The sequence below is a fragment of the Megalobrama amblycephala genome, linkage group LG1 (genome assembly GCF_018812025.1).
Source record: "Megalobrama amblycephala isolate DHTTF-2021 linkage group LG1, ASM1881202v1, whole genome shotgun sequence".
NCBI lineage: Eukaryota > Metazoa > Chordata > Actinopteri > Cypriniformes > Xenocyprididae > Megalobrama > Megalobrama amblycephala.
In genome coordinates, this window is record NC_063044.1 from 6,516,820 (window position 1) to 6,543,635 (window position 26,816).

Here is a 26,816-nt window from a genome sequence, read left to right on the forward strand (position 1 = left end):
TGTATATATTTATTAAATATATATAAATGTTCCATAAATAATTAGTTGCTGTATTATGAATGAACAAATGTTTATGTTGTATAAACATTATTAAATAAATTCAATAATAATAAATATAATAATAATAATAAACATAATAATTAATTAAATTAACTTATTAAATAAATACATGTAAATGTTAATGGATAAGTAAATATTAATATTAATTCATTAATTCATTAAATTAATGTGTATATATTTATTAAATACATAGAAATATTTAATAAAAAATGTGTTGCTTTATTGGCATTATGAATGAACAAATGTTTATGTTGTATAAACATTATTAAATAAATTCAATAATAATAAACATAATAATTAATTAAATATATTAATTAAATAAATACATCTAAATAATAATAGATATGTAAATATTAACATTAATTGATTAATTAATTAAATTAAAGTGTATATACTTATTAAATATATACAGGTTAAATAATTAGTTTCTGTATTACGAATGAACAAATGTTTATGTTCTATAAATTCAATAATAATAATAATAAACATAATAAATAAATTAATTTATTAAATAAATAAATACATGTAAATGTTAATGGATATATAAATATTAATATTCATTGATAAATAAATAAATGTAATGTTTAATAAATATATAAATGATAAATAGTTAGTATTATGAAAAAATGTGAATTAACATTAAATAAATTAATGATAGTAATAATTATATGATGGATGGATGGATAGATAGATAATGGATGTTAATGGATTATGTAAATATTAATATTAATTGATACATAAATTAAATTAATTTATATATTTATCAAATATATAAATGTTAAATAAAAACAAACAAATACATTAATAAAAACAAATTTAACTAATTCAATCTAATTACCTAGATAAATAAATGCTATAAAATTGTTGTTGATTGTTAGTGATACCGGATGCATTAACTAATGTTAACAAATTGAAACTTATTGTAACGTCATTGCATAAAATGTACAATATATACTACAGTACTGCAGCTTGGATACAGTGTATTGTTCGTACAGTTATTGTTACTTGTATTTTTATTATTTGTTACATTAACAGGCATTTCTTTGTGACCTTATGCATGTCTGACCACCTCAGGATAAGCCCAGCTGTGAGAGCGGATCACCTGAGATGGGCGTTCAGTCCAGGGATAAACGGGGTCAATGACGACTAGAACAGATCTGCTGGCTACACAGCTGCTCTCAATCACTAATGCCTGTCAAACATCTTCCACATGGCACACGCTATAATAAAGGATTCATTGAGAGCGATTTGCCGGTGTTTGTTGTCAGGATACAGAGAAGCACTGCTGGAAAAGGCAGTATGACTCAAGGAATAAAACCATTACCGGCCCACACGTAATAAAGCTCAGCACTGCTGCCAACTCAAGGCGTAGTCGATCTCTGAAATCCAAAACATCAACTGTCCAACACAACACCCGACTCACCTGCAGGAGCACAGCGTGTGTAGAAGTGCGTTAATGCTAGCGTGGGAATGCCAGATCATTCTACAAGCCTGGTTTTCGTTATCACACATTCGTTCTCAATTCGGTTACGTGTTTGGCCCAAAACGGAGAACCTTAGATGCACCATCAACCAGCAGAACGTGCTTTAGAATAAAGACAAGCAAAGAAATACAATTTTTCACACATCTGCATCGGCATTATCTCACAGGTTTAAACGCAAATCAGCACCAGGCGAGATGAAGCAAGCGTGAGCTCATGAAGTTGAACCGAAAACAAATGACACAACCGCATTAGTCAATGTTTATAACGTCTCGCAACCTAATGACCTGGACCTACATCAACAGAGCCGACTGTGCCGAGAACAGATTCACACAACCACATTCACACACGTCTTCTCGCCCTCTTCGGTTTTGGGCGAGGAATGTGTTCTTGGCAGACGAGAAATTCAAACATGAGTTAATTATCACTACCTTCGCCTCAGGGCTGTGAAAGACCACCAGAACAACAAACCCACTTTGCTGTAGTCCAATGCTGGACAAAGTGAACAAAGTAAAACTAAAACCATAAAAAACACATTTCTGTTACTTGAAATTAAATAACAGTTAAAGGGGTCATGAGCTGCATTATTTTATAATGTTTCCTGTGGTGCACTTATAATGTTAATATGATTTTTACATAAAAAATTGTCATGAATTTTGAAACAAAAGGCATTTTTCCTACCCTGATTTTAGCCCTTTGATTTGAACGCTCTGTTTGAAGGGGCGTGTCTGCTGTGAGACTTCAGTGTACACGTCCCCCTGCTGTGATTGGCTGACATCTTTGCATATGGAAAAGTTAAGGAACAGTACACATTTTTACTATTACAGTTCTCAAGGTTTACTAATCGTGAAAAGTGTTGATTATAGCATTATATTGAGATCGTGGCATGAAAGGTTGCAGTGATGAACACTGTAGCCGATCACAGACATGTTGAGGGCATGAATGCAGTGATCTCATCATTGTAACTCGATTTATGCACACTAACGAATGCTTTCATCATAACTAACAGTGCAAACACACTGTAAATAAGAGATGTGTTGATTCTAATGGGAGTTTTGGCGAGAGTTCTTTGACTTCTGCTCATGAAAGAACAATATCTCAGCCAAGCACTGAGATGATGTGTGAGTTCACGCTTCACTGTCCAACAAAGACAGAACTTGAGCGGGATTCAGAAGCAGCCGTCTTGGACCTCACAAACACGTCTTTTGTCACCTCTGTCCAAGACGGGAATTACAGTGGGTCTGTTCTTCATGTTTCTACTGTGTTCACCTTTAGGTTTCATTTCTTTGTGTTCTTCATCTTGGAAATACAAAAATGCAAAATCATTAGGGTTGAGAACCGAGAACCAGTTCTTATTCAGAAAAACAAACTTGAACCGGATGACTTTTGAATCTACAGTGTGAAAAGAAAGGCCGAATTAATGATTCTTATGAGCTGGTTCTTTTCAGTGAATCAAAAATAGACCACATAATCAGTTTAGTTTGATTCCTAAATGAATGACTCATATGAACTGACTCTCTTAAGTGAATAACAAACATGCAACATGACCAGAGTAGTTTGATTCCAGAATAAATGACTCTTATGAACCGGTTCTTTTTAAATAAATCAAAAACATGCAGCGTGACCAGAGCAGACCAATTCCTGAACAAATGATTCTTATGAAACAATTTTTTTTATTTTTTTTTTTATTTTTTTTTTGTGAATCAAAAACATACTGTACAGTGCAACCAGTGAAGTTCAGTTGAGAAATGACTCTTATGAGCTGACTCTTTTTAGAGAATCAAAAAATGTAGCATGACCAGTGCATTCAAATAGCTGAACAAATGACTCTGTTATGAAATGGTTATTTTTAAAAGCATAACTTCGATCACTGTAGTTCAATTCTTGAACAAATTACTATTCTGAGATGATTCTTTTTAATGAATCAAAAATAGACCACATAATCAGTTTAGTTTGATTCCTAAATGAATGACTCATATGAACTGACTCTCTTAAGTGAATAACAAACATGCAACATGACCAGAGTAGTTTGATTCCAGAATGAATGACTCTTATGAACCGGTTCTTTTTAAATAAATCAAAAACATGCAGCGTGACCAGAGCAGACCAATTCCTCTTATGAGCTGATTCTTTTTAGTGAATCAAAAAATGCAGCATGACCAGTTGAATAAATGACTCTGTTATGAAACGGTTATTTTTAAAAGCATACACTTCGATCGCTGTAGTTCAATTCTTGAACGAATTACTATTCTGAGATGATTCTTTTGAATGAATCAGAAATGTACAGTGCAAACTGAGTAGGCTTAACCTACAACAAAAGACTCTTTAGAAAGTTCAGTGAATCAAAAACACAGTGCAACCAGTGAAGTTCAGTTCCTGAACAAATGACTCTTATGAGCGGATTCTTTTTAGTGAATCAAAAACATGCTGTGGGACCAGTGTAGTAGCCTACAATTCCCAAACAAATGACTCCTATGAAACGGTTCATTTTAGTGAATCAAAAACATACAGTATGAATGTATGAGTCTAATTCCCCGAACAAATGACTCTTATGAGCAAATTCATTTTAGTGAAACAAAAACATACAGCGCAATCTGTCACTGAGTTTTGTCTCTAGAATTTTATAAAAAACAATGAAACATGTTACCACATTATTCATTATTTGTTTAGTATTTTTTATTTAATATATAGTCAAGGCCAGTGTTGGGAAAAGTTTTAACTCATTGAGAGTTTTAACTGAAAAGTCACTATGAAGTACTAGTGTGTGTTTTGATTCACTAAAAAGATTCAGGTTAATCAATGTTAATCAAGGTTAATCAGGTTAATCATGTTAATCAACAGATTCACAAAGATGGTTCATAAGAGTCACTTGTCCAGATTTCTTTTGAAGCACACAATTCCACTTAATTGGGAAGAGTAATTTTGTTTAAAATAAGATAAAACTGTACAGATTAAAAATATTGTCAATCATATTAGTTATTAGATCATAAGCACTTTTCTTAGACATACCTCATGTGAATTGTGGGTAACCATGAATACACTTATACAGTTAGATATATAATTTAAATGCACAAACAGTTAAATGGATCTTCTAAGATTCAACAATTTTGCGCAAAATAAAGCAGAACAATCTCCAATAACACATCCTTGGGTGGGCCGTAACATCAAATCCAGTTAAATCTCCTGAGCTGCCAGGAATCCAGAACACTCACGCTGTTTGATTGACAGCTCAGGCGATTGTAAAGGGAGCGTTCTTTGATTGCTTTAATCACAGTTTAAATAACAGGTTATTTTCTTCGTACTTAGAGAAACAATGTGAAGTTGACCGTTTAGTCAATGGTTTGATTTACTCACAATAAACGATTATGAGGCAAAAACATCTGACTGCAGGCTTAAATGAATCATTACATAGCAGAAATCACTGGTCACTGGTGATTTTGGTTAGACACACATAATCCGTATATATGAAACAATCTGTAACAAAGATAACTTTTACTGTTAAAAGTAAAAACTTTTTAAAAACTCACAGAAGTGTGTTGCGCCGTTCCTGTCGGATCTTTTTTTTAATTATTTCAGGCTCTCTGCAAATCCACTGCAGCTACTGTGTTTCTGCAGAGGCGTCTTTCACCTCTCTATGATGTAATAAAGAGGCACATTCCACAACGAGTCGTAATCTGGGCTTGGTTTCAATAAAAGCTGTTTTTGGACAAACAATGAAGTTTTCAGTTCTAAAACTTACAGGATATTCTTGTAGTATGATGACCTGTTATAAGTAAAAAGCTCAAGGATTTCTCAATTCATGACCCCTTTAATTAAAAAAATTCCCCTGCCATCAATAATTTGATCTCTTAAAATGCATCTTTGATTATCACAATCATTTTTGTATCATTTTTTTCAATAGCTTGAATGTACATTAACTCTACACCCTTGCTTTATTTAGTATATGCTGAGTCATGAATATGCAGATTAGTCCCCGCCTCCACGCACTCACATGATCTCAGAATACCTGATCCACTCGCTCAACTGTAGTAAACACTGCACAATGGCAAGCGGAAATACTGGTTTAATTCAGCCATATATGTTTGAACCAGGAACTGATTCAGAAAAACAAGAGGTAGAGTGAATTATACAAACAGACCCGCTTCTACCTTAGTTGATTCTGTAATAATATCATAATGACGTATTTGTGTTTACGCTCCGAAGAATGTGAAATATTTCTATTTACTACATGTTTTTGCAGCGATGAGCAATGTAGCCAATCACAGACAAGTCTGTTGATCTCTTGAACACAATGACCAATCAGAGGTGTTTGATTTAGTCAGAATCCCCTCACAAAAGATTAACATGACGGCACATGCTAGTTGATGAGTTGAATCAACTCCACAGCAACTACATAAATTTATCCACTAACCGTTCAGAAACGTCCAGTTTCATTTTAAAAGTTGTAACTTCTTCCTGAGTCTCTCCATCAGTGTCGACTCCGGTTTGAACAATGTAAGGCTGAACACCGTTACTGACAAACGTCATTTTGGCTGCGTGAGATTCTCCTGCTTTGTTGTTGTTGAGCAACTGAAAGACGAGCTGTTAAAGCTCCGCCCTCTTCTGGAGTAGCAGCATTTAAAGGGACACACACAAAAACGGTGTGTTTTTGCTTACAGCCAAATAGAGGCAAATTTGACAAGCTATAATAAATGATCTGTGGGATATTTTGAGCTGAAACTTCACAGACACATTCTGGGGACACCAGAGACTTATATTACATCTTGTGAAAGGGGCATTATTGGTCCTCTTAAAACACCACATAGACCTATAAATTACATTACAAAATTGATTTTAAACTTAAACTTATTTTAAGCTATTTAAGCATTAAGCATAAACAACTATAAAGACATATTTGAGGGTCAATGCATTAACTAATGTTAACAAACTGAACCTTGTTGTATGGTGTTCCCATTAAATTTACATAATATTGTAGTACATTCATTAAATAAACCTCCAAAACACTGTGTTTTCCATTTTTATCAGTTGCTACGCGAACAGGCCGTTCTTTGCAAGTGTACAATGTAACCTTGTGCAGTTTTTTTGCATGGCTAGTTCATTAACAATCGTTCTAGTCTTGTAGTGAAAAATTAATAGACAAAAGAAATGCTGTGAAGGGCAAGAGGATGTGAACTCAACGGCGCTGACTACCTTGAATTACAACAAGAAGCCGGAGGACACGCATTTTTGCACTGCGGGTGACTTGGAGAACACACACACATTTTGTGGAAGTGCAAACAAGGGCCTCATAAAGTGGTAAAGCTAGAGGGGCTCAGAGCGTGACAGTAGGAACACGGCCCAAAAACACAGCCTGCAGCCTTCACTTCTGCTCATGAAAGAACAATATCTCAGCCAAGCACTGAGATGATGTGTGAGTTCACGCTTCACTGTCCAACACAGACAGAACTTGAGCGGGATTCAGAAGTCTTGGACCTCACAAACACGTCTTTTGTCACCTCTGTCCAAGACGGGAATTACAGTGGGTCTGTTCTTCATGTTTCTACTGTGTTCACCTTTAGGTTTCATTTCTTTGTGTTCTTCATCTTGGAAATACAAAAATGCAAAATCATTAGGGTTGAGAACCGAGAACCAGTTCTTATTCAGAAAAACAAACTTGAACCGGATGACTTTCTACAGTGTGAAAAGAAAGGCCGAATTAATGATTCTTATGAGCTGGTTCTTTTCAGTGAATCAAAAATAGACCACATAATCAGTTTAGTTTGATTCCTAAATGAATGAATCATATGAACTGACTCTCTTAAGTGAATAACAAACATGCAACATGACCAGAGTAGTTTGATTCCAGAATAAATGACTCTTATGAACCGGTTCTTTTTAAATAAATCAAAAACATGCAGAGTGACCAGAGCAGACCAATTCCTGAACAAATGATTCTTATGAAACAATTTTTGTGTGTGTGTGTGTTTTGTGCACTGTACAGTGCAACCAGTGAAGTTCAGCTGACAAATGACTCTTATGAGCTGATTCTTTTTAGAGAATCAAAAAATGCAGCATGACCAGTGCATTCAAATAGCTGAACAAATGACTCTGTTATGAAACGGTTATTTTTAAAAGCATACACTTCGATCACTGTAGTTCAATTCTTGAACAAATTACTATTCTGAGATGATTCTTTTTAATGAATCAAAATGTACAGTGAGTAAACTGAGTAGGCTCAACCTACAACAAAAGTTCAGTGAATCAAAAACATAGTACCACCAGTGAAGTTCAGTTCCTGAACAAATGACTCTTATGAGCTGATTCTTTTTAGTGAATCAAAAACATCATTTTATTCCCAAACAAATGTGAATCAAAAACATACAGTATGAATGTATGAGTCTAATTCCCCGCAAATGACCAGAGCAGATTCATTTTAGTGAATCAAAAACATACAGCGCAACCAGTGCAGTTCTGTCACTGAGTTTTGTCTCTAGAATTTTATAAAAATCAACATTATTCATTATTTGTTTAGTATTTTTTATTTAATATATAGTCAAGGCCAGTGTTGGGAAAAGTTTTAACTCATTGAGATTTTAACTGAAAAGTCACTATGAAGTACAAGGGTGTGTTTTGATTCACTAAAACGATTCAGGATTCATGTTAATCAACAGATTCACAAAGATGATTCATAAGAGTCACTTGTCCAGATTTCTTTTGAAGCACAAAATTCCACTTTGTTTGGAAGAGTCATTTTGTTTAAAAATAAGACAAAACTGTATAGATTAATAATATTGTCAATCATATTAGTTATTAGATCATAAGCACTTTTCTTAGACATACCTCATGTGAATTGTGGGTAACTGTGACTACACTTATACAGTTAGATATATAATTTAAATGCACAAACAGTTAAATGGATCTTCTAAGATTCAATCATTTTGCGCAAAATGAAGCAGAACAATCTCCACTAACACATCCTTGGGTGGGCCGTAACATCAAATCCAGTTAAATCCCAAACTCAACAAACGCATCGGCCCTCCCATGCTGCACTCCTCATAAAGAGCGTCTTATACTGAGAGCCAGGAGGAGACGTGACCTCCGACCGCCATGACCTCAGCGAGCGCCATACGACCACTTCATAAACGGGACGTCAGCCCCATACAACAAACAGACGCTCACATCAAGTCACACATAGCAGGCAGTAATTCAGAGAGGCGCATGTGCTTGACTTTAATTGCAGGAAGAGTCTGGACATTGACATGCTCTCTAAGTCTGATTCACACTGAGAGCTTGAATGGCAGCTCAGGAAGCACATGACCTTTATGAGATGTTGTCACGCCAATTAAGAAGCTGTTTAAACCAGCAGAGCAATAAGACTTGAGCAAAAGGATGACATTGATGGGGGAAAAAGAGGAGGGGGGAAGCTAAAAATAATGTAAAAATATAGAAACCTTATGTTTTAAAATCTGTAAGTATAAACTAATTAGACGTAAAGGGATAGTTTACCCAAAAATGAAAATTACCCCATGATTTATTCCCCCTTAAGCCATCCTATAGGTGTATATGACTATCTTCTTTCAGACAAACACAATCGGAGATATATTTAAAAATATCTTGGCTCTTCCAAGCTTTATAATGGTTGTGAAGGGGGGCCACATTTTGCAGCCCAAAAAAGTTCATCTATCCATTATAAAAAGTAATCCATACGGCTCCAGGGGGTTAATAAAGGCCTTTTGAAATGAAGCGATGGGTTTTTGTGAGAAAAAAATATCCATATTTAAAACTTTATACACTAAAATAACTAGCTTCCGGCGGACGACCGCACGCATACTGCGCAAGTCAACTTGCGGCAAAAGAGTAACCCGTGACGCGATGTATGACGCAGGATGTAGGAGTAGCGTAAGCTTAGACGTCTCTCGCGGTTCAAACAAATAAGGCTGGGCAACAAACTCAAGCTCCTCTTCTTTTATATCAAAATCCTAAGACATTTCTTTTTAAAAAGTATCGTTTCATGGCAGGAACACACCAAGCCGACGGCATTGAACTAGTGGCGACGAAAGCAGACTGCGGGGTTGGCTCACGTCGGCAGCGTCTGTGTCCAAAGTTGCCCTGACACACCAAACCGACGCTCAACAGCCAACGGCCAAGTAGCACGTCCATTCTGCACCTGCGCAAGAAGAAATGCCTTTCCGTACCAGCAGGTGGCAGTAGCCGAACAGCCAATCAGAATGATCAGATGGCCCGACTGACCGACGAGCTCCGACGGCTTGTTGAATCGGCCGAAAAAAAGCTGACGAGGACCAACTTCAGCCGACGGTGAGGAAAACATAGTCGGCCGATGATCAAAAACTGCCTGATGTCAGCTTGGTGTGTTCCTGCCTTAAGACTAATTTGTGACCGGTGTTTTGTTTTGTTTTGCTCTATCCTCTGCGCTTCCGCATTCGTCATTACGTAATGCGTCAGGTCAAGGATTACGCTTCCGCCACAAATCGATGCGTAGGGTCATCTGTCGGAAGCTATTTATTAGAGTTAATAGTTTTAAATGTAGAAATTTTTATTACAAAAACCCATCGCTTCACTTCAGAAGGTCTTTATTAACCCCCTGGAGCCGTATGGATTACTTTTATGATGGATGGATGCACTTTTTGGCTTCGAAATGTGGCCCCCCCTTTACAACCATTACAAAGCTTGGCAAGGACATTTTTAAATATATCTCAGATTGTGTTCATCAGAAAGAAGATCTTCACTCTGCTTATTTCCATAACATAACAATATACTTTAAGTCATACGATATGTGTGAGGAACAGACTGAAATTTGGGTCCATTGCACTTCTGAGATTGCAAAATTTGAACTAACACATTGTTTTTGCTTACAGCACAAGATAAAAAAACTAATGCAGTTTTGATGTTGATTGCATCAAACCTTGCCATTTTTTATGTAAAACAATATACCGGTGCAATATTCAAGATACAGTCTATGAAAATAAGTCTTGGTATCTCATGCAGTGCTACTTCTCAATCTTGTTTTAAGGAGGACTAATTAAAAACAGCATGGCCTCGCTGCTAGCACACACTGAACAGTCCTCTCTCGACCATCTCCATCTCTAAACATGGCAAAAAGGCCAAAAATGGCAAATACTATCCAGTTTTAACAGGGTTTTGCATGCAAGCTCAAGGCCGCGCTCCACCAGTCCACGGCACGGCCTGGCTCGTGAGTATGTGGTTCAGACCGTCTGTTCTGATCTGTAATACGTACGCCAAACGGAGTGAGGCAAATTAGGCCCTGTCCGGCACCGCACTACACAAATACCAGTGTCCACCTCGCAGCCTGACGCCACGGGCCGAGAGGGAGACGCCGATCCACTCCCCAGTGGAAAATGCAGATCAGCCCTAATGCCCCTCGTCTCACACACTCACCGCTGCCCCCCGACCACAACATCTTCTAAATCCATCTCCTGAGAGAGAAAGAACCATGAGGGCTGGGGAAAGCCAGCTCCTCGCCACAACATTTTTACCTCTGAAGAGATGTAATTTAAAATGAACCGCAGGAAGGTCAACACTGGAGTGGCCGCTGCCAACTCCTGCAGCCAGGTTTTTTCATTTCCCGTCCTCGCTCACATGGATAGGTGTCTGTTTATACGGGGACGCTTCCAGAAAGGTGGTTTGCAAAGTAGGGGTTGAGATACGTGTCGTGTTTGTGCATGCGTGCGCTCTCTATGGCAGGGGTTTTTCTGCTTTAAAAAGAAGCCTTTCTTTTTTAAACTCTTATATTTTCCATCTTGCTCAAATTGAGGGACAGTTTTGCTCCGGTGAGCTTCAGGATAGTGTGGTTTTACCGCCTGCCAGCACACAAGAAGAGTGTTATATACAGGGAAAAGTACAAAGAGATGTACCAACACAAGACAGACATTCATAGCCGAGGTAAAGGAGCAAAAACAAACGCCATTTCAGCAAAACACTTCTCACGGAAGACAAAGAATTATGGAAAGATCAAGCTGTTAAAGCTCAAAGTCAAAAAACCCTTTTGGTTTCTCAGAAGGTCCAGCCAGACAAAAACTTAAATAAAAGCTAACATTACTGAAGCTAAAATAAAGCACATTTTCATAATAGTAATAAAAAAAATATTGCTGCAAGCAGCAATTAATGGGGTTCAAGTGTTTTAAGATTTCCATTTTAACCATTATTTAATAACCATTAATAATAATAACCATTATGTGGCACAACTGCCAAAACTGAGAGTTCAGGACAAATGAAGTGATAAACTTTGACAAAAAAATGTAAGTGTTATAATAGCGATTTTAGAATGTCTAAATATGAATGCAAAAGCAAAACTTGTGAAAAGAAATGTATTAGTACATTTATCACTCATTTGCTCACTTTCATTTTAAAAGTGTTGGTTTAAACTCTTCACGCTTGAACCCCTACATATAAATATAAATAAAAGTTTTTTTTATTTATTTTAATTTTATTTCATTTTTAAAGCTGCAGTTCATAAGTTTTGCCACATCAGCATTGCGTGACTATGTGTATTTAGTGTGTATTAGCGTTACCTGTAGATTTTATTTTCTGTACAGTCTAATCTCTAATGTTAATTTGTCATACCATACAATCCGCCATTAAAATGATAAGTTTAGTTATTCCAGCTGCTGTGAGAAAAGGCTATAAATGATCCGCCATCCTCCACATGCGATATAGCCCACTAGCTGGGACTCGTTCTTTATGTAAACAGATGTGACGTAATGACGCAAAGTTGAACGGCGGAAGTTCGTATTTCCCCGGAAACCTACCAATACCACTTGAATTAGAACACATTATAACAACTTACCATTGTTTATCGGGCTAAGGTAAGAAGATCATTTTGAACACTGGCTGGATATGTACTTGCTCAAAAATTGATTTTGGATCATTTTCAACCAAAAAAAGTTACGGACTGCAGCTTTAACTAAACTCATTATTTCCTATATATTGGTATATAGGGTACATTATAAAACGTAACCTTTACTACTCTGCATTAAACATGAAAATGCCACTAGATAGAAATTATACTAGACTGTGCAAAGAAATTTAAAGGCATTAAACAAAAAATGGTACCAGTTAGAGCAGTTAAGTTTGGCAGACCTAAAATATTAAAATAAAAATAAAAATAAAATAAATAAATACATAAATAAAATGAAACTAGAAATACTTATAATTAATTAAAAAAACTTAAAAAACAAAAAATTAAAACTACAACAACCTGGTTTGTAGAATAAATTCAAATGTAGTAAAGACTTAAGAAGAGGCATAAGATGTTCTGACAGCCCCAAAGCATAATGGAAACTGGAAAGCCACTGAACAGGAGCAAGGACAAAGGTCAGACAAAATGGGCACTTGAGGGATGATGGAATTTGAACAAAACATGGACGTCTTCTATTTGCTACTTTCTATAGGTCCTGAACAAAGATGTACATCAGAATTAAAGCGACAGGGTCTTTGTCTGAGCATGTGTAAAGAGCTGATGTGTGACGCAGACCACAGCACATGTTCATGAGCACACAGCAGTAGTGAAGTGTGCTAGACACACACTAAGAGGTCACACACACACACACACACACACACACACACACACACACACACACACACACACATACACATTCACTCCAATCATCTTACTCACTGTAAGAGGGGATTTTCATCCCAGTAAAAACTGAAAGAGCAACTCTTGAAGAGTGTGACTAAGCGACTAACCATCAGACCTTTATGAGACAAAAAAAAAAAAGATATATTGAAGAATGTTGGAACCAAACAACATTACAGCTCATTGATTTGTATTGTATGGACAAAAAAAAAAAAAAAAGAAAAACACAGAGACATTTACCTATACCTAAAATCTGAATCTAAAACCAAAAAAATCTTATTCAAGTGTTACTTAGAGTAAATGTATCTTGTTTTAAGATACATTTTGTCAGTAAATTAGACAAAATACCATTAAGAACATAATTTTTGCAATGCTCTGATGTCATAATAAAACACTGACCATCTCTAATAGGAGTTTTGATGTCATAATTAAGAGCCAATCATCTCTAAGAGGAGTTCTGATGTCATAATTAAGAGCTAATCATCTCTAATAGGAGTTTTGATGTCATAATTAAGAGCCAATCATCTCTAAGAGGAGTTCCGATGTCATAATTAAGATCCAATCATCTCTAAGAGGAGTTCTGATGTCATAATTAAGAGCTAATCATCTCTAATAGGAGTTTTGATGTCATAATTAAGAGCCAATCATCTCTAAGAGGAGTTCCGATGTCATAATTAAGATCCAATCATCTCTAAGAGGAGTTTTGATGTCATAATTAAGAGCCAATCATCTCTAAGAGGAGTTCTGATGTCATAATTAAGAGCTAATCATCTCTAATAGGAGTTTTGATGTCATAACTAAGATCCAATCATCTCTAAGAGGAGTTCTGATGTCATAATTAAGAGCTAATCATCTCTAATAGGAGTTCCGATGTCATAATTAAGATCCAATCATCGATAAGAGGAGTTCTGATGTCATAATTAAGAGCTAATCATCAATAAGAGGAGTTCCGATGTCATAATTAAGAGTCAATCATCGATAAGAGGAGTTCTGATGTCATAATTAAGATCCAATCATCTCTAAGAGGAGTTCTGATGTCATAATTAAGATCCAATCATCTCTAAGAGGAGTTCTGATGTCATAATTAAGAGCTAATCATCGATAAGAGGAGTTCTGATGTCATAACCATGAGATGATCATCTATAGAAAGTGTTCAGGGTCTTAATCTAGATCGACCTGAGTGAAATACAAATGAAAACACACACAAACACACACTTGGCAGCATGACAGTGGGTAATAAAACAGAGGAGTAAAAACTATAATCAAAAGATAAAGACCTCAGCCACAAATATAACCAGCACAAACCAGCTAACTAACAGACTTTTCTGAAAGCTAACATCATGCTGAAGCCCTTCAATCTCAATTTTAGCTCAACGAACAAAACAGAGAGGAAATCTCTTCATGAATGGGCCGCTGCTGTTCTTTTAAAGTGCCTCTCCACCTTTTCTTTTCAATCTCTGGCTCCCACAATGAGGAAATTCTTTCATTTCCCACCCACGTCCCACTTGGATGAAGTTGGGAATCTCATTAAAGTCTCAACTTCTTCCGCTCACCCTCAACAGCAAGCAGGTGAATGACTTACGGCCATTACGCTGTCATAATATCTTCACGAGGAGCTGACAGACGAGGACTAGTCCACCCGTCCATACTAACCCACCGCATGGATGTATTGCTCCATCTGAAGTTCATGCCATCTGCAATCAGCCAAGGAAAATTTCTTAAAGACAAGCACAGTGTTTTGCTTATGTCTAATGACCAGTGAAAATAGAGCATGATGGGCAGGTGCGTCCACAAATGCCCAGGCTAAACGTCCATCAAAACCCTAAAGTAATTGAGCGGCTGTTCTACTGACACTAATACGTTCCTGTTATTCTACGGACAAATAAACCCCGTCACATCACAGCGTCACACGTTTCGCCCTCTTGTCAGGAGCTAAACACAACTTGTTTGCTAGTAAACATCTGCTGAATGACATCCAGTGAATGCCAGTAACAGCTAAGAGCACATGAATCAGAAAGACACAGAAAGAAGAAAAATTAAATGAGGGAAAGCTGGAAAACTAAAGCCACTGCAGCTCCAAAACAGGCAGCTGCATGTGATTGTGTTTGACGTTACAGAGACAAATAACAGATGAAAATGAAAAGGTAGCTGGACACTTTTATGGCATCAGGTTTGGCGATCCATTAGAGAGCAAATCCACAAATCATTACCTCCACATCAGTGGTTCTCCACTGGTGCGTCATGAACCCAAAATTGGTTGCTGCAAATAATAAAATGCAACTTTGTCAAATTATATGAAAAAAATGTGTGATTAATTATTATTATTTTTTTTTATTGATTCTAATATGATCAGGACATTTTTTTTTTGTTCTTTCGCAAATGACAAAACATTTTTGGTCTACGTGTCCTAACGTAAAACCAGGTGAGATCGGCTGAACAAGAATAAACAGTAAAAGACTGCTTTACTTTCAGCTCTGGAATAGTTTGAAATGCTAATTTACATTCAAATCATTTCAACTGTTTCAGTTATCTTGCTTCATTTTTCCATGTTGCAAACTTTCCAAATTTGATTATATTTACTCAGGCCTATATTCATATAACATGCCTGTTAAAGTGGCACTCGGTGTTGGCAGCAGTTATTGGCCAATGTAGTCCAGGCAGCACAGGAAACCATGCACTAATGTGAAACACACGCTTGCTCTGTGTCCGCAGCTACAATCCATTCAAAACCAACCCAAAGACAATTTGGGAAAAGACATATAAAGGGAGAGAGGGATATGTAGGGGATGGTAAAAATACTTGATCCATTTATATACCATGATATATCTCAACATTAGATACCATCACTGTACCAGAGTACTTAAAATATACAGAATAAAACCACAATATTAACATTTCCATATATTTATATAAAAAAATATATATATAACAATAATATAATGATGATGTTAATGATAATATACAAGATTATGGTAATATATAATGATGATGATAATAATAATCAGTCCCTCCAGGATTTTGTGATTCTGCGATCGCTGAATTTATCGCAAAATCAAGCAAACTCCGCAATATTCGGAGGAGCTTGCATTTTTTCTTAAAGGAACACTCCACTTTTTTTGAAAATAGGCTCATTTTCCAACTCCCCTAGAGTTAAACAGTTGAGTTTTACCGTTTTCTAATCCATTCAGCCGATCCTCCGGGTCTGGCGGTACCACTTTTAGCATAGCTTAGCATAGTTCATTGAACCTGATTAGACTGTTAGCATCTTGTTCAAAAATGACCAAAGAGTTTCAATATTTTTCCTATTTAAATCTTGACTCTTCTGTAGTTACATCGTGTACTAAGACTGACGGAAAATGAAAAGTTGGAAAAAATTTCTAGGCCGATATGGCTAGGAACTATACTCTATATCATTGCGCCTGCTGCACCCATGGTACGGCAGCAAAGTTCCTTGATTATTACGCCGGAATGAGAGTTTAGTTCCTAGCCATATCGGCCAAGAAAATCACAACTTTTCATTTTCTGTTGGTCTTAGTACACGATGTTCAGTTGTGTTCAACACATGGCCATTAAAGGCTGTATATGAGGCAACAGGGAGATGCTCTTATACATTTACATTGTTAGACTCTTCAAACGCCCTACTACAAATGAGAAAACGAATACTGTAATCAGTTTAACAGATGGCCAAAACACAGATGGAACGATACAAAACAATTTCCACCCAACTACTAACAACAAACCAGCATCAGGACAGTTTAAAAAGCCACATAAGAATAACAACAGCTCAGCAGATGGAAGGAGGACAAAATTCCTAATTAAAACCACATTTGCAGAAAAAAAGGTAGAAAAGGGAGTGTTTTTCTTCTCCTTTTACTTTTTGTTATTCTTTTTCAAAGGCACAGAAAGGGACTTATTCCACAGACACTTTGAAAATACCTGCGGGACGGATACAAAGACGCCGGGGATTTATGGGGGATTTTAACCGCCAGCTGTCAAATATTTCCACATCCATCTTTCAGAAAGGCCCGAGAGATCTTTATTAGTCCTCGGCATGCGCCGTTTAATTGGAATCCCATTGCGTTTCAGTTTGACTGTGGATGGAGGTCATCAGGTAAAAAAATGCACAGACGAGGGGGAATACAAGTGAGTTTTTGACAGTTTATGCAAGCTCTGGAGAAAAGATGGAACCGTGGTACTGTACTGTACCACATTTGGCAGCCCAATTTTTTTTCCACTTCAGCCCCATAAACCTTTTCAGACCATCTCTCCAACAAAAAATGGCTTTCCATCACCCCCAATTGCTGTCAAAGTCTTTACTTCTCCAAACTAAAAGCCTCAAAATGACTAACAGATTCTGTTGACCCACCAGCCAGCCTCCAAATCGTGGCCGCTTCACCTCAACACCTGGGATCTGAATCCCGACGTGACCTCCATGACCAAATCCGAGCACGACCGCAGCACCCGAAAACTCATCCGCTTGCCCGCCCGCTCTGGCTCGATCTATGTAAAGTAGCTCAAAAGAAAATGATCTGACAGCAGAAAAGAGCACCGAGGGAGGAAAATGAAACTACTGTATAGTCGGCCCAACACACGCCAAACGTAAACACAACGTTCCCCCTCTTTTTGGAGTGCTGGTACTCCAAGTACAGCTGCCGGTAATCCAGGCATTGCAGCTTCATCTGGGTTTAATTTGGGAAGCGGGAAGGAGGGGGGCATCTACGCAGCAGAGCGTTTATTAGTGAGGCCCTTCGATCCCGCTGATTAAAGTCAGTTTGGATCGATTACAGCAGATGCCTGGACGTGCCGCGGCCGGAGCCGGAGAAGAACGAATGGGCAAGTAAAATAAACAGACCCCACCCAAACCCCTGAGACCCTATTAAACACACTGAAAACTCAACACAAAAGACCTGTGGAGATCCAGGAGTTGGTTCGCTTTCAACAGCTAGAACACATCCTCAGCTGAGAAGAAGCTACAGGCTTCAGGTCTTCTGGAGGCCTGTATTAAATAAAAAGCTCAAACATCTCAAATGCTTCACAGTTGGACACTGATTCATGCGACTTGCATGTTAAGAGTATAAATGGATGCATATATTTGAGGATATTTGCAGCAACTGTGGACAATTAGCTAGCTAGCGAAACTCAAGCCTCCTGCTGAGTTTATGGGTTTTGAGCTACATCCGTAGCAGACCTTCATTTCAGACCACCGTTACCCATAGCAAGACAAACTATAAAGAACAAAAAAGCCAACTAAACTCCAAATCCTTATCAATTGCCTGTATGGGTGTGATTGTCCGCCACAAGTTTGTGCCCCAGAGGAAGTAAGTCTCCAGAGAGCCCAACTGGGATCGTAAACTATGCTGTCCAATATTTACTCAAAAAGCTGTACTCAACAAAACTTATCACAAAAGACCCGTGGAGATTTAGGAGTTGGTGTTTTTGTTCACTTTCAACATGTCCTCAATTGAGAAGAAGCTACAGGCTTCCAGTCCTCTGCAAATAGCCACAAAACACCATCTCGATGATCAACTGCCTGACCGGATGTGAAAATATGCCCTGAGTTTATGTCCTAGAGGAAGTAAGTCTCCAGAGAGCCCAACACTGCAAATGTTTACTCAAAAAGCTGGTTGCAATTGAGTGAAATTGTAAAGTTTGCTGATTGCACCCGGGCCAGAAGGTCCAATTAAAGTCATCATAATTATGTTTATGAGTTGGGGGTGTGGACGGGGGTGGGGTATAGAGCGCAACAACCTCCAATTGAGATTAAAATCAGTTCAATATGGAAAACAAGCATGATGACTGTTATCTTCCATTCCAATTAAACCACCCATCCATTAACCCACAACAAGTCCAACTACTTCAGTGTGTGTGTGTGTGTGTAAACATTTAACAGATTAAAAACCTTAAAAATACCATGGCACCCTGTCCAAAAAAAATGCATTTTTAGTGTCAAATTTTTGAGATCCAGGACTTGTTTTGACTGTTTGCGCAAACTCCAATTTATCCGGTTCCAAACTATTGCAGAATTACAAACATTACATACTTAATCAGCCTACTTTCCATCCGTTTCCGAGAAACAGCTCATAACAAAAGATCAAGCGTGCCACAATGTTTGGCTGCAAAGTAAATCACAACACGAAACAGACATGAACCATAAAATCGTTAATAAACAAAGCAAACTAAAGGGTAATTCCTCTTAAGGACTAAGAGCCACAGGAGGGCTGTTACTTGTAGCCATTTTCATTTCATTTATGAACATAAAGAGATTTAGCAGCACAATCCTGCCTCAACTGACTCATTATAGCATTACATTATTACTAAAAATCCCAGTCCAATTGCTTTATCAACAAGCAGATACAGTTATCAAACAGGATCGTCAAAGCTAGTATATGGATCATCACTCCAGTGAAACTCTAGCAACTTTTATGAAGGACCGTTTTCTGCCATACGCAGTCTCAATAAAACATAACAGCACAGCACTGCGAATTATGTCTCAGTAGTAATAAGGTGATTATCTGGCTGGTATTCCAGCGGTAATGCGGTGAGACATCAGTTTGTGTCGTGGCCGGTGCCAGAGACTAAGATTACGATCTGAACGGAAGAAGTAGAGAGTCCTAACATTATCTCTGCTGGCTCGTTACGCTACACATTTTTAGATACCAGACAAGCTGATTCCTGTTTTTTGCTAGCGAGGGGAAGTGGTGATTGCATTTTCTCCCCAATTTACTTCTTGATTCCAGTTTGTCCTGGATCGCAACCAGTCGAGCAATTAAGCGCAGAAAAACTCGGCTCTGAGCCGCCGGTCCTAAAGAATAAAACTCGGGAAATAAAGAGTAACAGTGTTGACGCAGGATCAGCTTTCACTTCTATCCGCTCTGATATGAGCAGAAAAGGACAGATTGCTAAACAGCAGGCAAGTTTTTAGATAGACACTGAAACAGTACAGCTGAAAGACGATGGACGAGAGGGAAAAGGCAAACAGGGAAAGACATTCAGGAAAGGTGAAATTAAGGCTCTCGCTCACATCTGGTGGCCGTGTGTATGAGATTTTAAAGACAACTGACCATTCATTATAATCACCATCATTTGGAGTCAATTCAGCCGACCATAAGTGGATGATAAGTGTCTCTGAAATAGTCTTATACATACATCAAAAAAGTTATGAGACGTGCAAATTCTCACTTTCGAAAATGGGCCAAGAAATTAAACAAAGGGATGTTGGAACTACTTTGAAGCCTCACAAGCTATAAGCTACTGCACATTTAAAGTCAATCTGCCATTTTCAATGTGTAGTGAATGTGCAGCAACACAAAAATAAAGGCTTCTGTTATTGGAATTGATGATTCCATGAAAAACCTTTAACATCCATGGATATTTCAATTGCACAAAAGGTTCTTTATAGTGGAAAAGGGTTCTTTAGATCGTTAAAATGTTCTTCACACACTAAAAAATATTCTTTTGGCATCAATTTGAAAACCACATATGTATGTATATGTTAGTAATATTTTATATTGACAGGTAAAACAAAGTGGGTGGATTTACAGTGTAAATAATGGAAATTGTTGCAATCTAGTTTTTTAGGCCCAAAGTTGCCTATTCTGTAGTGTAAACACAGAACAGATTTAAGCATCCAGCTTCATTGGCACCATTTTGGTGAAAAAAGGGTCACTGGAACATTTATTTTTAGGTCTATGCAGGTGATGACATGAGAAAAATGTAAGAATGTTGGACAGCTTGACACCAGATGACCTGGCTCTCCTCTGTCAACCAATAATACAACAATGGCAAATATTTCATCCCGCCTCTAACCAGTCAAGAAATGAATCACAGCCGCTTTGAGATGGGCGGCAGCTCAATTGTGTCACATTTTCCAGTTCAATTCAATGGCAACATAATCTGGCTGTAGAAACAGGCTTCTGTTATCCTGTGAAATATTCATGGATCCTATAATCTCCTACAATGGCACATACTTATGGTGGTTTCTTTATGAGGGGGATTTTGTCGCCACACAGAGGGGCTGTTATTCGTCTGACCGGATAAAATAAGGCCAAACCTTAGGAGATGTGGGTGTTTAAGGACTTACTGTGCAAACCGCACAAACTCACACAAAGCATTGCTCTTAAAGAATAACCTCTGTGTCTTCGTGCATGGAAAATCACCTCTCCACTAGCTCCATGCACACCTCTACGGCTGAGCGGAGCGCCGGACCGCAGCGCACACTGACCTGCTGTCCGGAAGACAGGAACCGCAGCGCTGCCACAACAGACCGGTGTAAACCGCGCTTTCATTGGGCAGCTCCTGCAGGCTCCTTCTGTAAACACGGTGCTGAAGCACACGAGCGCTGCCCGCCTGTCTTTTCTGATTGGACCTCAGCCATCAGATTCACAGCGTACAGCCACACTTCAAAAATAAACTTAAGCTCTGAGATGACACAGAAACTAGCGTGCAACAGAGAAAGCCTTCTGTTTCCAGAACCAGCTCTTTCAATGACTGCATTCACATGCACAAGAACATTCCTAAATCAATTATATACATTGTACTTAATTATATTACTTTTTAACTATATATTGGTAGGGGTGTGACGAGATTAAAATATGACAAGATTTCTCATTGGGGTGAAAAGCTGTTTCGCGATATTGCCATGACTGAGTGTGAGGGGCGAAATTAGGATAGAATATGCCACCGCTACGTTTACATTACGCCTCCACTGTCGTTTTGCATTTTATGTAAAAAAAAAAAAATTTAATTCAGTTTGATAATGGTCTCTTCAATCCCATTCAGCTCATCCAGCACGAGCTGCAGATTCGCACACAGTGCAGCAGGAATCAGAGTTCACTGATCATGTGAAGAGAGTAAGGCGAAATGACTGACAAGACTATGGCGGAGGATTTGTTCCACAATCTGACAAATGTCTTATCTTGTAGAATACGCACTCATACTATTCACAGAGTATCGTGAAAGTGTAAGTAAAACGCGAGTTCTAAGGTCTGAAGAGACTCATATCAAGTCACCTTTATTTATATAGCGCTTTTTACAATGCAAATTGTGTCAAAGCAGCTTTACAGTGATAACTGGTATATCATTTTGGCTGCACAGCAGCTCTGTAAAGAATAGTGTCAATGCAGGCAGATCAAAGCACTGTTGAATAAATGTCAAGAATACTGTTGAATATCAAATGTCAAGTCAAATGTCAAGTGTCCCCAACTAAGCAAGCCAAAGGCGACAGCGGCAAGGAACCCAAAAAATCATACAGGAGAAAAGCCAGTTAGTTGAGTTTTTGGCAAAACCTTTTACAGTGCTTGAGTACTGTTGTCTTTTACTGCATATGATAATTCATACTCAGAATATAGATCTAAAATGACATTCATTACAAGATGATTAGTTAAAAAATTTCAAATACACCTGCAGACTCTTTTTCTAGTCATGTATTTCATCATTGAGGATTTCTTAAAAATACTGTGTAAAAATCTTGTTTCGTTCTTGTGAACATAATCTTGTGTCTCGTCACACCCCTAATATTTGGTCATATAATGATTGTAAATTCATCATGCACTGCAGTTATAAAGTTTGGGGTTTGTAAGATTGCCTCTTCCGCTCACCAAGGTTGCATTTGATTAAAAGAGTAAAATTATTATATTGTGAAATATTATTACAATTTTAAATAACCATTTTCTACTTTAATACATGTTAAAATGTAATTTATTCCTGTGATCAAAGCTGAATTCTCAGTCTTCAGTGTCACATGATCCTTCAGAAATCATTCTAATATGATGATTTGCTGCTCAAGAAATATTTCTTATTATCATTATCAATGTTGAAAACAGTTGTGCTGCTTTACATTTTTGTGCAAACCATGATACTTTTCAGGATTCTTTGATGAATAAAAAAAGTTCAAAAGAACCGCATTTATTAACATTATAATTGTCTTTACTGTCATTTTTGAGCAATTTATGTGCCCTTGCTGAATAAAAGTATACATTTTTTTTCCAAAGAATAATAAAAAAAAATCCCAAACTTATAAATTGCACTGTTAATATTAAATATTAAAATATTAAAAGAAATGAACATGAATTAATATACAGAAGGGGGAGACAGCACTTTGTCATTTATAATTAGTATTAATGCATTGATTAAATTACTAACAATGCATTGTAAGAAATGGCAAAAGCATCTCCTGTATTTAACAGAAATATTACAATAGCCGTGGAGCATATAAATCTTTTTCAGAATAAACAATAAACTATATGCATATAAAAGTGCTCATAGATACTCTCAAAGACAAGGCTTTTGTTCTGTCCAACACATGCATTTATACACCTGCAGACTGCACATCTGTGCCCACAAGAACCACAAAAAAGCAGTTAAAATCTCGCCACACTAACTTTGACTTTTTTGCTTCGACTTACGCATTGGAGGTGGCCAAAGACAGCGAGCTGAGGGAGGAGGACAACTTCCTGCTGTCCCAGAGTCTCACTTCCTGTTGCCTCACCTGCAAACACATTATACACTATTATTAACACTTTTGACAAGAAAACATACAATCAATTAATACATCTATATCAAACATACATAACTTTCTTTTTAAAAATGTAACATTTAAGTATGTAAAATTACCTGGTTGAAGCCAGTAGTGAGCAAGTTGTCATTTTTGACCCAAAGTACACGAGAGTCTCTATTAGCCTGATGACCCTGGACACACTGTAGAGACAAAGACAGACGCATATGAGACAAAACACTTATTTTTTGACTCACATTCATAAAATAGGCCAGATGCTTTAAGCCCGAATGCCAAAATTAACATTTGCTAAACTTCAGATGCAAGTACAAATAAAGCAAAATGCTCTTAAGACATTACATAGAGATGAACAGATCAGAGATTCAGGATAGACTGGGGGTTGAGATGAATGGAGAGTGTTGAAAGCAGATGTCCAACAGTGGTCTGTAGTGAACCCCGATGACTGAACGATTGATACCTAAAAAAAACTCCTCTTCCTGTCCTTTAAAGATGTCATTGTGTGATAGCGGACAGATCAGGGCTTGTCTTTGATGTCAATGACATCTGCCCTCTGACAGACGGATAAATCACTCTGACATCATAACGATGCTTTTGAAACAACGCTGCCATAATCACTAGCGGCAAAACAACACCGTTCAAATACTGGGAAAAGATGTCTAACTGCGTTTGATACAGAGTTTTCTAAAGGTAATGTGTATTTCTGCACAACTAAGACATTAACTTTGAACAGTCAAAAGCCAAGGGACCAGCTTAGACCAGCTTGAATTTTTGTGCTGGTTTGTGCTGGTCTAGATGATGGATCGACACAGTTATAATGTTTACCAGCAACATTCTTTCTGGGATAAACTTAGGTCAAGTTGTAGAAACCATTTACATGTTCACTGAACTCAAAATTGTAAGTTGGAAATATACATGCATGAATGAATGAAGGCATGAAGGCATGAATGCATGTATATATTAATGAATGGATGAATGAATGAATGAATGAATGGATGGATGAATGAATGAATGAATGAATGAATGAATGGATGGATGGATGAATGAATGAATGAATGAATGAATGGATGAATGAATGGATGAATGAATGAATGAATGGATGAATGAATGAATGAATGGATGAATGAATGAATAAATGAATTAATGAATTAATGTGGGCATGAATGAATGAATGAATGAATGAATGAATGGATGGATGGATTAATGAATAAATGAATGAATGAATTAATTAATGAAGGCATGAATGCATGAATGAATATATGAATGAATGGATGAATGAAAGAAAGAAAAAATGAATATATGAAATAAATAAATAAATAAATATATATATATATATATATATATATATATATATATATATATATATATATATATATATATATATATATATATATATATATATATATACATATATATACAGTACAGTCCAAAAGTTTGGAACCACTAAGATTTTTAATGTTTTTAAAAGAAGTTTCGTCTGCTCACCAAGTCTACATTTATTTAATTAAAAATACAGTAAAAACAGTAATATTGTGAAATATTATTACAATTTAAAATAACTGTTTACTATTTAAATATATTTGACAAAGTCAATTTATTCCTGTGATGGCAAAGCTGAATTTTCAGCATCGTTACGCCAGTCTTCAGTGTCACATGATCCTTCAGAAATCATTCTAATATGCTGATCTGCTGCTCAAGAAACATTTAATGATGTATTTTCAATTGTTGAAAACATTTGTGTACAATATTTTTTTCAGGATTCCTTGATGAATAGAAAGTTCAAAAGAACAGCATGTTTATCTGAAATACTAAAGCTTCTGTAACATTATAAATGTCTTTACTGCCACTTTTGATTGATTTAATGCATCCTTGCTGAATAAAAGTATTCATTTCTTTCATTTCTTTTCAAAAAAATAAAAATAGAAATTCTTACTGACCCAAACTTTTGAACGGTAGTGTTATAATGCTTACAGAAGATTAGTATTTCAGATAAACACTGTTCTTTTGAACTTTCTATTCATCAAATAATCCTGAAAAAAAATATTGTACACAACTATCATTGTACAATTGTACACATAAATTGTTTCTTGAGCAGCAGATCAGCATATTAGAATGATTTCTGAAGGATCATGTGACACTGAAGACTGGAGTAACGATGCTGAAAATTCAGCTTTGATCACAGGAATAAATTACTTTGTGAAATATATTCAAATAGTACAAACAGTTTATTTTAAATTGTAATAATATTTCACAATATTACTGTTTTTTACTGTATTTTTAATTAAATAAATGTAGCCTTGGTGAGCAGACGAAACTTCTTTTAAAAACATTAAAAATCTTAGTGGTTCCAAACTTTTGGACTGTACTGTATATAGTATATATATATATATATATATATATATATATATATATATATATATATATATAATAGAAGAAAATATGATAACAACTTAATCTCTCTATATGGAGCCACGCTGGTCTTTTCAGCAGGTTACATTGACATAATACTTTCATGCAAGCACCGTCACACGTCAAGCCTGCCTATCTGTGAACTTATGGAAACACAACACTGTGCAAACAGCAATGTTTCAGAATGTGTCAGGAGCACGCTGGGAACTAACGGTGTCCTAAAGAACATAAATGTTTTCCAGGAACAAAGATAGAAACAGAGAACAAAGAGACACAAAAATCACATCCATTTGCCATCCTGCTGTTTGATGCTTCATCTCAGTCACCATCAGCTGGTGATTCATCATCTCAGACAGGCAGTCGTGAACCTGATGGACCCAGAACAAACAACTCATGTGGACATGCACAAATATGCATAGATGCAGGAGCTGCCGTGACCAAAACCAAAGATCAGAGTCAGTGTGCCACAGTCTAGTTCTCACATCACCACTCAAACCAGTTGATGTTTTGTACAGGTGTCTGTTGAGATGTCAGTGTGGAATAACAACCGTGATGCTGATCTACTGCCAATGGTACTTCAGAATAGGATGATCCACATCAGCTGACAGCAACAGAACAGAGAGAGATGTGAGGTGAGAAGAGAAAAACAAATGCTGCTGAGAGTAGGAATCCCTGAGAAACTGCCGTGATGGAGGGGGAGACTGTGTTTACATGCTCAAACTCAAACCAAAGATGGGTGGATTTCAACAGTGTCGTGTAAC

General features: G+C 36.9%; 1 protein-coding gene across 3 annotated transcripts in view; it reads right to left on the minus strand.

Annotated features, from left to right (window-relative positions):
• Positions 1 to 26,816, minus strand: part of coro7 (coronin 7) — a 187,274-nt gene that overhangs the window by 92,016 nt on the left and 68,442 nt on the right. For all 3 annotated transcript variants that reach the window (XM_048181256.1, XM_048181243.1, XM_048181240.1), the window contains exons 8-9: positions 23,748 to 23,831; positions 23,540 to 23,622 (exon numbers count right to left, since the gene is read on the minus strand). In XM_048181256.1, the coding sequence (XP_048037213.1) occupies positions 23,540 to 23,622; positions 23,748 to 23,831 (167 nt within the window). The remainder of the gene's footprint in view (positions 1 to 23,539; positions 23,623 to 23,747; positions 23,832 to 26,816) is intronic.